Consider the following 13,816-nt stretch of genomic DNA (forward strand, 5'->3'; position numbering starts at 1 on the left):
GTCGGGCGGGGCGGGGGGAGCGCGGGGTTCAGCCCGGGCCTGTCTCTTGCAGGGAGATGCTGGAGGGCGAAGAGCTGCGTCTGGGCTGTCTGGTCCCGCCGTGACGGGACAACCGGCCCCGCTGCGGGACCTGGCGCTGCCGGGACCCGCCAGACCCCGCGCCTGGGCCCCCAGACCCCGGACTTCTGCGCCTCGGGGTCCCCTGAGCCCCCACTCGCCCGCGCCTCGGGATCTCTGCCCCCGGACGCCCAGGCCACGGGACCCCCGGACCGTCTGGACCCCTCTGGACTCCCGGAGCCCTGGTCCTTCTGTCCCCCTGTGCCATGGGCCCCCCGGACTCCTGGGACTCCCGGCTCCCCGGGCTCCCCAGACCCCCGCCCCGGGAGTCCCCATCCCCCCAGGAGGGCGGCGCTCACGGGGCCGCACACTCTCACCAGCCTCTCCGGAGCAGCAGCGGGGCTGTGGTCCCGGCCCCAGCCCGCGCAGAAGCACCTCAATAAAGCCCCGTGGCATTACCCGGAGCCGGCCCGTCTGTGGTGGTGGGGCAGTGTCCGCTGGCCAGGCCCTATGGCAGTCTGGGGGCAGCGACTCCGTGGGAGACTGGGTGCCAGGGCCATGTCCCGTGGGGGCTGCCTGGCTGCGGGGTCTTTGTTCCCTCCTGCCTGGCTGCAGCCCCTCGCCCCCAGGGCTGGTCACCCCGCAGGGATCCTGAGTGGGGCACGCCATGTGGGCCTGGAGGGGACTGTGCCCCAGTGGGAGCTGAGTCTTCCCAGTGCTGGTGGGTGGTCCCTGACCCCTCCCTGCCATGGCTGTGTCCTGCCCAGGGACCAGCACTCCTTGGATTAGGCAGGGATCCTGCATCCCAGAAGGTGGGGACAGGGTGCTGTCCCCCAGAGCATGTCCCCTTGGTGTAGGGCAGCAGATCCACACTGGGTACCACACCTGGGGCTGGGAACGTAGCCCTACTGCAGACCCCAGAAAGGAGGCAGGTCTAGCGGGGTTGATGAGGAATAAGGGGGTTCAGGGTGCCCAGGCAGACAGTTGGCTAAGGCTGTGGGGACCCCCCAGCCAGGACAGGGCTGGGTACGGCCACTGACCTGGGCTGTCCCCAGCTGGGCTGGAGCGTGTGTGCGTGTGAGTGTGTTACATGTCTAGTTTCAGCCATGCGTGAGGACCCCATGGGCCGAGCCCAACACCACAGGGAGCAGAGGCCCCTCAGGGAGCTGTGGGGCAGCAGGGGCCTTGCACAAGCCTGTGACACCCCCAACATGTGACAGAGTCCAGTCTGGGCACCTTGAGCAGAAGGGTAGGGCAGGCAGGAGCCCTGCCTGTGCTGTGCCCATAGAGGCTGGGTGCCAGAGGGCCCAGCACCCCCACACAAAGAGGTTTGTTGTAGTAAAGTCAAGCACAGCTCTTTATCAGGGGTAAAAAGCCTCTTCCAAACTATACAAGAATACGTGAAGGTCGGTGTTGGCTGCCTATGGCTGCCACACCTGGGGGGTGCCCCCATGCACAGGGAGGGGCAGCAGGGTAGGGGATGGGTGTGAGGGGGAAAGGGCTCTCGGGGTGGGGTGTCAGCGTGCTCGGAGCTGGTGCTGCTGGGCTGCATCGACGTCCTGCCAGGCGCTCCAGGGGCTCCAGGTGGGGTTGGCATAGGGGTCCTGGCAGCTGATGCGCACTCGCTGTGCATGGTCCTGCGTCCATGTCTCCTCCATGCCCTCCACGTACTTGTTAACCTGCAAAGTGGGGCAGGTCGTGGCATCAGGGAGCACCCTGGCACTGGGGCTGAAGGCAAAGCTGTGGGGAAGGGGGGACAGAGCAGGAAGCAGGTCGTGGGGGCTCAGGAGTGGGAGACATCGGCATCTCCCCAGCTCAGACAGTGCTGCTGCCTCGAGTGGGCAGTGCTGGAGGTGGGAAGCAGAGGTGACAGCCAGGAGTGACAATTCAATGCCCCAAGGAGAGAAGCAGAGTAGAGGGGAGGGGGCTATTGCTGAGCCCCCAGAAAGTCCGTGTTCCCAATGGCATCCCTGAGTGGAAGAAAGAGTCCAGGCTGGGAACTGGGGCAGGGATGGGGTGGGCACAAGGCAGGGTGGGCATAGGGCAGGGTGGACACAGCAGAGCAAGGACGTAGGGTGGCACGTGTAAGGGCAGGCTGGACATGGGCATCCTGCAGTTACCTGGGTGCCATTGGGGAGCTCGTACTGCAGCCGGTAGAGCAGGGCGAAGTAGGACTTGGGGAGTGGCCAGGAGGCTGGGGGGGCCCAGGCCAGGTGGAGCTGCTCCCCGTGCCGCTGCACAGTCAGCTCCTGCGGTGGGTCGGGCCGCACTGTGGGCAGAGCAGGACTCAGCATGGGGCAGCTCTGCACAGCCCTGGGGCTGAGCCCTCCCACAGGGCTCCCAGCGCCCTGAGGACCTCCCCACTGGTCTGAACTCACCAATGTCACGTACGAAGAAGCGGATGGAGAAGTTGAGGTAGGAGGTATCTGAGAGCCCCTCCAGGTGCAGCTGCAGTGGCTGCAGCTCCTCAGCAAAGGGGCAGAAGGAGGGGTCTGCAAAGCTGGCACTGAACCGGCCACGGCGGCCGACTGCTGGCACCCACTCCCCCAAGGAGCCGTCGCTGCAAGGGGGAGGCAGATGTGAGACCTGGGTGGCCAAGGGGCTGGGTTCGGGTTGGGGGGTCCCTGTGGCACCCACCTGCGTGTGAGGCGGGCACGGAAGACGGAGGAACGGGGACCGGTCCAGGAGCAGTGGAAGGAGCCGCGGTAGGACTCAGCCTGGCAGGAGACGTTCATCCCTTTCTCACCTGGTGGGGTTAAAGGGTGACAGCTCAGGGGCTGTGCAGGGTCAGGAGTGATGCTCCTTCCCCATATGGCACAGGGGGGGCTGTGCCCACACGGCCAGGCTCCTCCCAGCCCCGCCCCAGCCCTGTCTAGGACATTCCCACAGGCCCAGGGGCTGGGCAAAAACATCTGCAGATGCACGAGCATCTCCTGGTCCTCAGTCTGCCCCAACTCCCTGTATCACCTTCCCTGCCTCATCAGCCCCCATCCACCCACCCTACTCCCTCAGCCCCGGCTCCCCCATCCAGCTGTGACAGCCCCCCCATGCCCAACCCAACCCTACGTACGGGGTCCGCTGACCACGACGTAGGTGGTGTCCAGCAGGACAGTGCCAGCCCAGCAGCTGTAGTTGCCTGTGGCCGGCAGGTCCAAGCCAAGGATGGTGAGAGTCTGTCCCTCGGCCACAAGCTCAGCCATGGGCTCCGGGTCCCCGTTCTGCTTCCAGGTTACTCGTTGCTCTGAGGTGTTGCATTTTACCACCACATCCCCATTCAGTTTCCCTACCAGAACTGGAGATAAGAGGCAGAGACTGGGGTTAGAGACTGGCTATGGTGTGAGCAGCCCACCTCCCACACCACCTCATCCCGACACACCACATCCATCCTTCGCCGCAGTTCCCACCCTGCCCCATCACCACATGTTCATCCCACCCTTCCCATCACCTCATGTCTACCTTGTCTTCATCGCTTTCATGCCCACCTTCTAGCCCCCCACCCCACCAGAAGAGCTCATGTCATCCCATGTCAGAGGGATGCAGGTGCTCCCTGCTCCCTCCAGCTGCTGTGGGGGTCCTGTGGTCTCTCCTGCACCAGTGTGTCGCCCCTCGCCCCTCCAAGGTCTCCCCTGTGCCCAGGCAGGGCAGGACTCACACTTTGGAGGGAAGGCAGTCAGGGCGTCCGCAGAAGCGAGGCACAGCACCAGCCCCACCAGCACCAGCATCTGGGAAGGGAAGGGCAACAGTAGGGGAAGGGCAGCTCCGTGCTGGAGAGGCGGGGGGCAGCCATACCCCAGGAGAAGGGGAGCCAGCCGAGCTGGTATGCAGCCAGCAGGGCCAGAAAGGGCAGAGAGGACTGAGGGGAGCATTGCAGTGTGTGGGAAACCCTGCACAGGGCCAGGCAGCCAGTGCAACACCCCAACCCTTCCCGCTGCGGCCCCCTGGATGCCCCCCCAGGCAGGGGGCTGCAGTGGCTGCCTGGAGCAGCACCTTCCAGGGGCTCCCTGGTCCCAGACCCTCCCAGGGCTGCAATGCAAGTGTCCCCCCGGCAGCTCCCATGCTGTGCTTACCTCGTCGCTGTGGTGTGCGCTGCTCCAGTGGGCTCTGCATGGGCTGGGGGCTGGCAGGCAGCTGGGTATATACTGAGCCAGGACCCCATGGGGCTGCCCCAAGGTGAAGCCAAACCACAGAAGCATCACAGTTCTCAGAAGAGGAGAAAGCTGGGCTGGGTGGAGCTGTGAGCCAGGACCCATGCTCAGCCCCTGACCCACTCGGCCCCAGCCTTGCTGGGACTCACCATGGGTACTTCCCAGCCCACGCGCAGTGAGGACAGGTCCCCTCCTGGGAACTGCTGCGCACCCAGGACTGTGCTGGAGCTCAGGGTGCTCCCGGATCCCATAGAGAGGTCCTGAACCCCAGGATTAGCTGAGGGTTTGCAGATCATCACCCGTGGCACAGAGCACCCCACAGCCCCTTGCTATGGGAGGAACAGGGGCCGGAGCACAGGGAAGGGACCACTGAGATCCAACAGAACCTGTCCTGGTGGTCTGGAGAGGGGCAGGCGCAGTGCTTGGCCCTGGCCAAGCTGGGCTGCAGTGTCCCCGAGGAGAGGAGTGGGTCCCTGCAGAGACTCAGGGTGCTGCATCCAGCCAGACACAGGCAGCACTGGCTCTTGCCCCTTCCCTCACCTGCCAGGGCCATGCAGCTGCCCTGGCAGCTTGTTCCATGGGACGCTGTGCTGGGACAGGGGCAGCCACAGCCACCAGCCTCCCCTTTACCATCCCTGTGACCACCAGCCCAGCTCTGCTGCACGGCCACCTCTGCTGCGCCCACACCGGGCACCAGCACAAGCCCCCACTGCCTGCAGCCCAGGGAGAGGGGACAGGGCAGCCCCCCCATCTCAGGGACAGGCGGTCCCAGGCCTGGGAGGGTGACAAGGCGTGAGCTGTACCCCGCTGTTCCTGCTCACGTACTTTCTGGGGTTCCTAGAAAGCGAAGGGGAAGTTCAGGCTCTGAGGAGGCTGTGGGGAGGCCCAACCCTCACCTTTCCACCCGACCTTCGAGGCGCTGCGGTGGGGATGGGGCAGCGGAGCCTCCGGGCCCCTTCCAGGGAACAGTGGAGCTCCCACGCGTGGGCTGCGGGGAGGGAAGGAGGAAGGGAAGGAGGAAGGCAAGGAGGGAGACAGGGGCCCCAGCTGCCAGGATGGAGCAGTCCCGTGCCCACACCAAGGGGTCCATCCTGGGGCAGGGGCAGGAGCACAGCACCCACCCTGGGACACCCGGCCCCCCAGGCAGAAACTCAGCCCTTGGCTGTGGTGCCAAGGAGCTGCAACAGGAATAGGATTTGCTGGAAAGCTGGAGGGGACCCCAAGGCAGGCAGGCAGGCAGAGGGACCCCAAGGAGGAGAGGGGAGAACTGCGCCCCGAGGGAGGACCCGTGCCCTGTCCCATCCTGGGGGGAGCAGGAGCTGGCTACACATCCAGACTGCCGACCGCACACCCCCCCACTGGCCGCAGCTTCCCCTTTGCTTCTGCAGAAGACCACGCGACCGCAGAGGGGAAGACCCGTCGCAAAGGCCAGGGCTGCCCCTCGACACGTCGGCGGGAGCGGGGGCAGCGGCACGCTACCCAGAACCAGAGGTGAGCAAGACAAGGGATGCCTCATGTCCAGAAACCCCCCTGGGAGAAGGGAGGCTTGGGGTGGGGTGGGAGGGAGCCATAGGGCTGCCCTGCAGGGGTTTGGGAGCCGAGGGGAGCCCTTGCCCTGCCCCAGGTAGGACCATGAGGTGGGATGGAGCCCATCCTCACCAGACCCCTCCTCAGCCCAAATCACAGATGCAAACGCAGGAGCAAAGATCACAAAACTTTATACAGGAGAGACCCACAAGTGGCCCCTCAGCCCCGGGGCGCTGCTCCCCAACTCAGGTGTGGGGGAAGTGGGACAGGCAGGGGCCGGCAGCCCCAGCCCCGCAGCAATCCCAGGAGACACACGAGGTGAAGGAGCCCGGCAGGGAGGGCCTGCATGACTCCCCCAGGCCTGGGGCCAGCGCTCCCCCCGAACCAGGCTCTGTCCCCAGGGGAGGTGCCGGGGGCTGGTCCTGTGGCCACTGGCACGACGACCGTGGCGCAGAGCTGTGGCAGCAGCAGGCTCTACCTACGCCTCCCTGGGTATCGGGTCGGCCCCCATGAGGCTCTCCCGTCCCCGGTGGTCACAGCCAAGCCCAGGCAGCCCCAGCATGGGGACTCGGGTGGCTCCAGCTCACTGCAGCACACAGACTTCCCTGTCCTCATCTTCCTCGGTGGCCGCCTCTCCTAGTGCCTCTGGCACTGCTGGCACGTCCTCCACGGCCACCACCTTCTCCCGTAGCTCCATCAGCAGGTCACGGCTCTCACTGGGTGGCAGGTTGCTCAGGTAGTACTGGGGTGCCAGCTCCACCAGCCTGTGGGGACAAAAGGGTCAAGGAGAGGCAGCCGGGCCCAGGGGCAGCCCTGGACCAGCCTCCTCGCTCCCCAGCATGGGGACAGTCCCCCACCTGCTCCACCTGCCCACAGGAGAGGAGGCCAGCGGGCCAGTGACAGCTACAGAGCCACACACAGATGTAACCCAGGCACGACCTGTCCCTCCCCATCCCCAAGGTCCTCACATTTGGGGCTGGATCTCTGAGACCACGCGGAGGCAGTTGTCCTGCGAGATGGTGAACTCGTGGTAGAGGACCCAGGGGGGCAGGCGCTGGGGGGGCTGCCGCAACAGGTAGCAGCAGGCGGGGGGCAGGTGGGCCACGTGCTTGTGCGTCAGCATCACGTAGTTGCCAGAGCCATCAATGTCGCGGGCCACCTGAGGAGCAGAGCGGGAGGGGAGTGGAGCTGGCTGGCATGACACCCCACCCCACAGCCAAGCCCCCTGCAGCCCCCCAGCGAACCTTGAGGAAGTAGCCGGAGATGAGAGCTCTCTGGATGTTGAGCACGTTGGCGTCGGTGCCGAAGGCGGGGGGCGAGACGGGCAGCTCGATGCGCTGCATCACCTCCAGCAGCTCTGCCCGCACGATGCCCGCCAGCCGCAGTGCCTCCCCGCTCACCGCGTGCTTGCGGCACCAGCCCTCGTCCGCGTTGTCTGCAGGGAGAGCGGGGTCAGCACCACAGGGACAGGGTGGAATAAACAGAAACTCCACATGGAAGCCAGTGGCCTGGCTGGGCTAGGGCTCATTGGCCATGAAAGCAGGCGCTGTGGCTCCCATAGACTGTGTTCCCTCAACGCAGCGGGGACAGGGACTGTGCAGAAAGCATGGCCCCCAGGTTGGGCTGGGACCCCCTCGCAACCAGGCTGGGATGCTGGGATGGGGTCACAAATGTGGCCACAGTGCTCGCTCCTGAAAGGAGCAGGGGACACGCGAGGGAGCTGTGGGACACCCACGGGGTGTGCAGCCCACCGACAGTTGAGCCCCTGCCTGGCACTCACGCTGCTGGAAGGCATTGAAGATGTTGATGAGGGTAAAGTGGTCTCCGTCCGGGTGGAGCAGGGCCCGCCGGCGCATGGTCACCACCTCCTCCAGGTGTGTGGAAGGGGGCACAAAGCAGGGGGAAGCTGGGGATTGTGCAGAGGGAAGGTCACCATGTGTCCCCCAGCACCAACCCAGCCGGCTCTCTGGGGGCTGTGCCGTGCCCTGCACCACCAGCAGAGCAGACTCCTAGCCCCTTGGCATGGTACCTGTGAGCATGGCAGCCAGGCTGACCATCTCCTCCACACAGTCGAATTCACAGGAGGCGATGAGTGCCTTGGCCAGCTGAGGGTCCAGGGGGAACTCCGACATGATGATCCCCACCTCTGACAGGTTGCCATCATCATCCAGAGCAGCCAGGTAGTCCAGGTCCTCCAGTGCTTGCATCAGTGACTCAGGGGCTGGGGGCAGGACATCAGCCAGCTGCCAGGACCAGGCAGCCCATCCTCCTCCTCCACCCGTGGGACCCTCCAGCCCCTCTTCAGAGACAATTCAGGCTGCGGTGACAGCCATGTCCAGCCTCCAGCTCCTCCCACGTCTGCCTCTATTGCCCCCCTCCACTCCAGCCATACCCACCCCCTCTGCACCCCACGGGCACTACCTGGCCGGTCGAGGAAGTCGCACTGGCCCATGTCGGCGATGTCCAGGCGCTTCAGCAGCAGCACAAGGCGGCTGAGACTGGTCTCACTGACCTGGGGTGCAGGGTTGGGGGGCAAGTGATGCTCGTAGAAGGCCTCTGAGTAGAGGCGCAGGCAGGTCCCTGCAGGAGAAGGGTCATGAGCCACAATGGTAGGAGGGATGGAGCCCAGGCACAGGGAAGCGTGCTAGGCCACGGGCTGCGTGGAGCCCCAGCAGGGTGGGACAACAGCCCTGTCCCACTGGAGGCACATTTGGGGGACACCGGGGCAGGGGCTCTCACCTTGAGGGCTGCCTGCGGCTCGCTGCATGCGTGACTCTGCCTGGCTCTTGCTGATGGGTCGCAGCACCTGGGACTCTGCCCGGATGCGGGGGTTATAGACCTGCAGGCGATGCTGTGAGACGGGACACCCACAGACGAGCCCCCATCTTCTCCCAAGGCCCCTCTGCCCCGCTGGTGCAGTGCTGCCACCTCCCCGAGGCAGACCCTGCGCCCCACGCAGAGTCCCCCAGCCTGGATCATGACAGCAGGACCTGGGCCGAGCAGATGATGCAGAGCCCTGCAGCCCTGCCACTCCCTCCCCAGACTTGCCTCAGCCCATGCTGCTGGCTGTGCCCCAGAGCAGAGCCAGGCCCCCCGCTTGCCACCGCTGGGCACCCCTGATGCAGGCTGGCACACTCACGTTGCGCAGCTCCAGCCCAGAGTCGATGACGAAGCGCACGGTCCCCAGAGAGAAGGAGGAGTCGGCGAGCCAGTGGGTGACAATCACCCGCCTTTCTCGGCTGTTCTCCTCCAGCACCTCATACACCTTCTGCGCTGCTCGGCCCACACCGGGGTGCAGGGGCAGGACCAGCAGCGGGCCCAGCCCTGGGTTCAGCGCCATGGCCTCGGTCTGGATGGCCCTGCAGCACTCAGTGATCTCCTGTGGGGAAGGACAGGGGGACATGAGTGATGCCTGCTGAAGCCTGGAGAGGCCCCATACCCAGGAGAGGGTGCTGCGCTGTGATCTGCGGCTGCCTCCCAGTGCCCTAGACCCCAGGCCCCCCATGGTGCCCACAGCCCCACCACAGAGGAGGCCCAGCTCCTGCAGTTTACTCCCCAGCAGCAGCCCCCATCGTCCTCAGAGCTCCCTGCACAGAGCTGAGAGGGATTCCCCAAACCTTGCCCCTGCCCTATTCTGGCCTTGTGGCATGTTGAATCCCCCAGGAGCCAAGCCGTGGGGTGCCCACAGCCCACCTGCTCGCTGGCCAGGAAGAGCAGGATGTGGCCGGGCTCCTGCCGCCGGTGGATGTCCAGCACAGCCTGGCAGGCAGCTGCGACGTGGCCACGGGCCGGTGGATCCCTGTAGAGCAGCTGGGGAGGGGGACCGGGTTCCGGCACCCGCACCACAGGGGGGTCCCCGCAGAAGGCTCGGAGACGTTCCTCCATGGCCGGCGAGGTCACCACCACCACCTTCAGTGCAGGGCGCTGGCGCAGCACGTCCTTCAGCAGCCCCAGCAGCACGTCAGTGGGCACCGTCCGCTCCTGCGCCTCGTCCAGCACCACCACCCCATACTGCCGCAGCAGCGGGTCCGATGTCATCTCCCGCAGCAGCATCTCGTCTGAGCAGTACCTGCCACGGACCGTCCCCGTCAGTGTGGGGCAGCCATGAGGACCCCTGGCACCGTGGGCTGCACCTTCGTGGGCATCCCCACACACAGCCCCAAGGGAGCACACCTCGCCCCCTCCCCAACGGCAGAAGCCTCCACCACAGCCTCAGGAGGGCCTGGGCAGCCAGCAATGAGGCCAGGCTGGATTAAGAGATTATGCTGCCACTGGGGAGCTCAGCGGGATTAAAGTGTGGTGCACAGGCACAGGCAGCCTGGGGGGAGCCCCCCCCCGTCCTCATACCTGAGGATGGTCTCGGTGGTGCAGCAGTCCTCATGGGGGACGCAGTAGCCGACCTCGTGGCCCAGGTTGAGGTCCATCTCGTCTGCCACGCGCAGGGAGAACGGGCGCTCCCGGCACAGGCAGCCTGGGGGGAGCCCCCCCCCGTCCTCATACCTGAGGATGGTCTCGGTGGTGCAGCAGTCCTCGTGGGGGACGCAGTAGCCGACCTCGTGGCCCAGGTTGAGGTCCATCTCGTCTGCCACGCGCAGGGAGAGGCTGAGGGCGGCCAGGCTGTGGGGCTGGGTGCAGGCCACCAGGCCATGGGCGAACTGCAGGGAAAGGGCATACTCCGCACACCACTGTGGGATCTGGAGGGACAGAATGTTGGTCAGGGCACAGGAATAGCATTGTCCAATCCAGGAGCACCGGGACATTCCCCTACTCGTCATGGAGTGGCACCTACTCTACCCCCCAAGAAGGGCACAGGGTCCCTCCCCACAGCAGCCCCCAGAGATCTAACTGTAGGACCTCCCAAACCAGAGGCCATACAGAAGAACTTCCCAGCCCAGGCAGGACCTTCTCTCCCTGGTATCATCACTTCTGAGCCCCAGAGCCTCATCACCCCATCCCTGAAGCTTTCTGCCTCGTTATGGGACGCCACAGCCCTGGCTCTTGCATTAAGGACACGGGACAACAATCCTCTCTGCCTCCACCTCCCCAGGAAAAATAGGGCTGGAGGAGTATGTACTGCACTGCCTTTGCCAGAGCTGCCAGCTCAGACAGAGCAGTGCCTCCAGCTAATGCCTGCCAGGGCTTAAGAGGCATTTGGACAATGCCCTTAATAACGTGCTTTAACTTTTGGTCAGCCTTGGAGCAGTGAGGCAGTTGGACCAGATGATGGCTGCTGGTCCCTTCTGACTGGAGACATCCTGCTCTATTCTAACTGCCCCCCTACTTCTCTCCGGGGAAGGGTGGGCAGGCTTCCAATCAGGTTCACCACAGAATAGTGGTCACTGGCTGGGTCCATGAGATCCACATGGTCCATGAGATCCTTGCAGCAGCCACAAGGCTAGGGCAGGGGCTTGAGCATCCTCGCATAGGGCCAGAGGGATCACACACCACCCCAGGAAACCCCATGGTGAGAGACAGGGAAGGAAGCACCAGGGAGCTACCCATGCACCCAGCCAGGTAGAGTGGGAAGGTCCCAGGGCCATGTGGGTGTCCCTTGGACACTGGGGACCAGAAATCTGCTGTTGAGCTGCTCCCAACACACCTGCCCCCCTTGCTCATTCCTCCCACCCCACGTACCCCTAAAAGCAGGTGACAGAGCCCCTGTGTCTGCGCAGTGTCCCAAGTCACACACAGATAAAAGTCCTGCCCCTGGGCTGCTTTCAGAGAGCCCAGCCCACAGCTGGGCAGGAGCAGACGGGTCATCCACGGGCGCAGCAGTGACCACAAGCAGGTGCGCAGCCTGCTCTGCTTCTCCACCCAGCCCCACAACTGCCCCATGGATTAGCTTGGCTCTGTCTCCGTGCATGGCTCTGCACCCTCCCTTCCACCACCTTCCTGCCTGCAAAGACCATCAAGGGCAGTGCCACAGGACACAGCCAGCCCTCGGCCACGACAACAGTGAAGGGACCCAGCTTGCACATCGGCTGTTCTCACTCTGGGTGGTGACACCGTGTTTGAGGGGTGCTGGTGCACCAACATCCAGGATCAAACGCTTCTCACGGGTCAAGTCATGTCCCCTGGGTCTGCTCAGGGGACAGTGGTCGCAGGACCCCGCAGGGATTGCAGGCAGGGTACCTGCACCCGAAAGCAGCCTGACCCTGGGGCCAGACCAGGCCAGGATCCACACAAGGGCTGTATTACCCAAATCCATCGCCCTGTGGGTTGGCCAGTGACACAGGCTGAACCCAAGCCCGCACTGCAGAGGGGTCACGCCCAAGGGAGGTGGTTTGGGCTCCGAGCCCACTGCCAACACCCTGATAGCCCCAGAGGCCAGCAGCTGCCACGCAGTGACCCAGCCTTGCTCCAGCCCCGTGGAGGCCATGGCTGCCCCTGCAGCTTCCAGGTGATCCCTCCCCTGGTCAAAGTCTGCGTGACGATGACGACGTCTCTGGCTGTTGCGCTAGGGGATGTCAGATGAGACCAGCAACCTGGGACAGGCAGGCTGGATCCTGGCACTCTGGACCCACCACCATCCAAGCCTGACTGCCCACACCCACTGCCGCCCTGTGCACCAGGGCTCACCTCCAGGGAGGGACTGTTTCCTCCTCCCTGCGCCTCCTCTGCCTGCCTGACACCCTGCCCTGCTGCAGCAGCCACTCCCAGGGCAGCCATGGCAGTACTTCCCGGCTCGTGCTGCGGCTTTGCCCAGGGCCCCAGCGCCTGCCCTGGCACATCCCAGTGTGTGACCGCCCTGGCTCTGCACTAACCCTGCCCCACACCAGGCTCACCGCAGCGGCACGCTCCCAGGTATGGCGGTGGAGCCAAAGCCCTGAGGGGCTCATCACCCGCTCTGTCCTCTCCCCAAGCTCAGATGCTGCTGCGGGGTCAGGGAGCTGCCACAGTGCCATCCCCGTGCCTTCTGCCCACCGCCCCGCAGCCACCCAGGCTCCCACCTCCCCACTCCTCCATGGTCCAGGGCCTGCCAGCCAGCACTGCTGGGGCAAGAGCCTGGTGGCTCCTGTGCCATGGGAGCTGTGGCTCGCTCGGCCTCAGGGCAGGACCCAGCAGTGCCACAGGTGTTTTGAGCAGGAGGGACGGGACGTTCAGCCGGGAGTCCAGTGGGTGCAGAGAGTGCAGAGTCGGCAGAGTGACTGGTACCACAGCCCTGTGCCAGGCTCCAGGCAGCAACACAGTCCTGCCCAGCCACACGCAGCCCCCAGCAGCGCTGGCCACCCTGACACAACTCCCCCACTCACCTGGGTGCTCTTGCCAGTGCCGGGGGGGCCGGACACCAGGATGATGCCGCTGTTGCCTTCCAGGTGCTCCATGAAGCTGTACTTGGTGGTCCAGACAGGCAGCTCTCTGCGCTGCCGCAGGAGCTCATAGTAGCGGGAGGAGAAGGGCAGTCCATCGTAGGGGTTCACCTCCAAGTCACCATCGCAGCCCAGGGCCGGGTCATCATCTTCCTCCTCTTCCTCCAGCGTGGAGCCAGGGTCGCTCTGCCGGGGTGGGGAGCCAGGGCCCCCGCAGCCAGCCATGGCAGGGACGTTGGCGCCGGTGCTGCAAGGGCAGGCAGGAGGTGGAGTGGGACCTGGGGGAGCCCAGTGCTGACCCACCCTCACCCACATCCCCGCAAAAAGGGAGCCCGGTGCGGCCCACCGTACTGTCCTGGTGGGGCGGGGGGAACCCAGGGGATACAGGGGACGGTGACAGGCAGAGAGTGTCAGGGACAGGCAGGGGTTTGACACGGCCTGGGCGTGGGGACCAGGGAGCGGCAGGTGACGGGGTGGGGCGTGGGGGACCGGGAGGGTACACGGCAGGACCGAGAGGGGTTCAGGGGGCTGGACCGGGCTGTGCGCGGGGGAGCGGGCCGGGGCGCAGCGGGTGCGGGACTGAGCAGACACCTTGGAAGCGGGCGGACAATACGGGGCCGATCCCAGCGGGCGGACCCGAATGGAACGGGACGGACCGGGCCGGGGGGACAGCGGTACCGGACGGACCGGACAGGGCACCTGAGCACTGGGACGGGACGGAATGGGGACAGGTCTCCCGACTCGGCCCCCCCAAGCCGCGGTTTCGGTTCCGGGTCC

The 13,816-nt window shown here is 65.4% G+C and overlaps 1 protein-coding gene across 2 annotated transcripts in view; it reads right to left on the reverse strand.

Moving 5' to 3' along the window:
- Positions 1–5,903: 5,903 nt before the first annotated feature.
- DQX1 (DEAQ box RNA-dependent ATPase 1) overlaps positions 5,904–13,816 on the reverse strand; it is an 8,135-nt gene continuing 222 nt past the window's right edge. Inside the window, exons 2-12 of one of the 2 annotated variants that reach the window (XM_014943155.1) lie at positions 12,983–13,286; positions 10,230–10,423; positions 9,423–9,798; positions 8,869–9,108; positions 8,469–8,568; positions 8,151–8,309; positions 7,759–7,950; positions 7,510–7,635; positions 6,974–7,164; positions 6,698–6,888; positions 5,904–6,493 (exon numbers count right to left, since the gene is read on the reverse strand). In XM_014943155.1, coding sequence (XP_014798641.1) covers positions 6,313–6,493; positions 6,698–6,888; positions 6,974–7,164; positions 7,510–7,635; positions 7,759–7,950; positions 8,151–8,309; positions 8,469–8,568; positions 8,869–9,108; positions 9,423–9,798; positions 10,230–10,423; positions 12,983–13,264 — 2,232 coding nt within the window. In that variant the 5' untranslated portion in view covers positions 13,265–13,286 and the 3' untranslated portion in view covers positions 5,904–6,312. Of the gene's footprint in view, positions 6,494–6,697; positions 6,889–6,973; positions 7,165–7,509; positions 7,636–7,758; positions 7,951–8,150; positions 8,310–8,468; positions 8,569–8,868; positions 9,109–9,422; positions 9,799–10,076; positions 10,171–10,229; positions 10,424–12,982; positions 13,287–13,816 lie in introns of those variants that run through there. The other variant, XM_014943162.1, reaches the window with a different exon arrangement.

This window comes from Calidris pugnax, unplaced genomic scaffold (assembly GCF_001431845.1).
Source record: "Calidris pugnax isolate Ruff unplaced genomic scaffold, ASM143184v1 scaffold15, whole genome shotgun sequence".
NCBI lineage: Eukaryota > Metazoa > Chordata > Aves > Charadriiformes > Scolopacidae > Calidris > Calidris pugnax.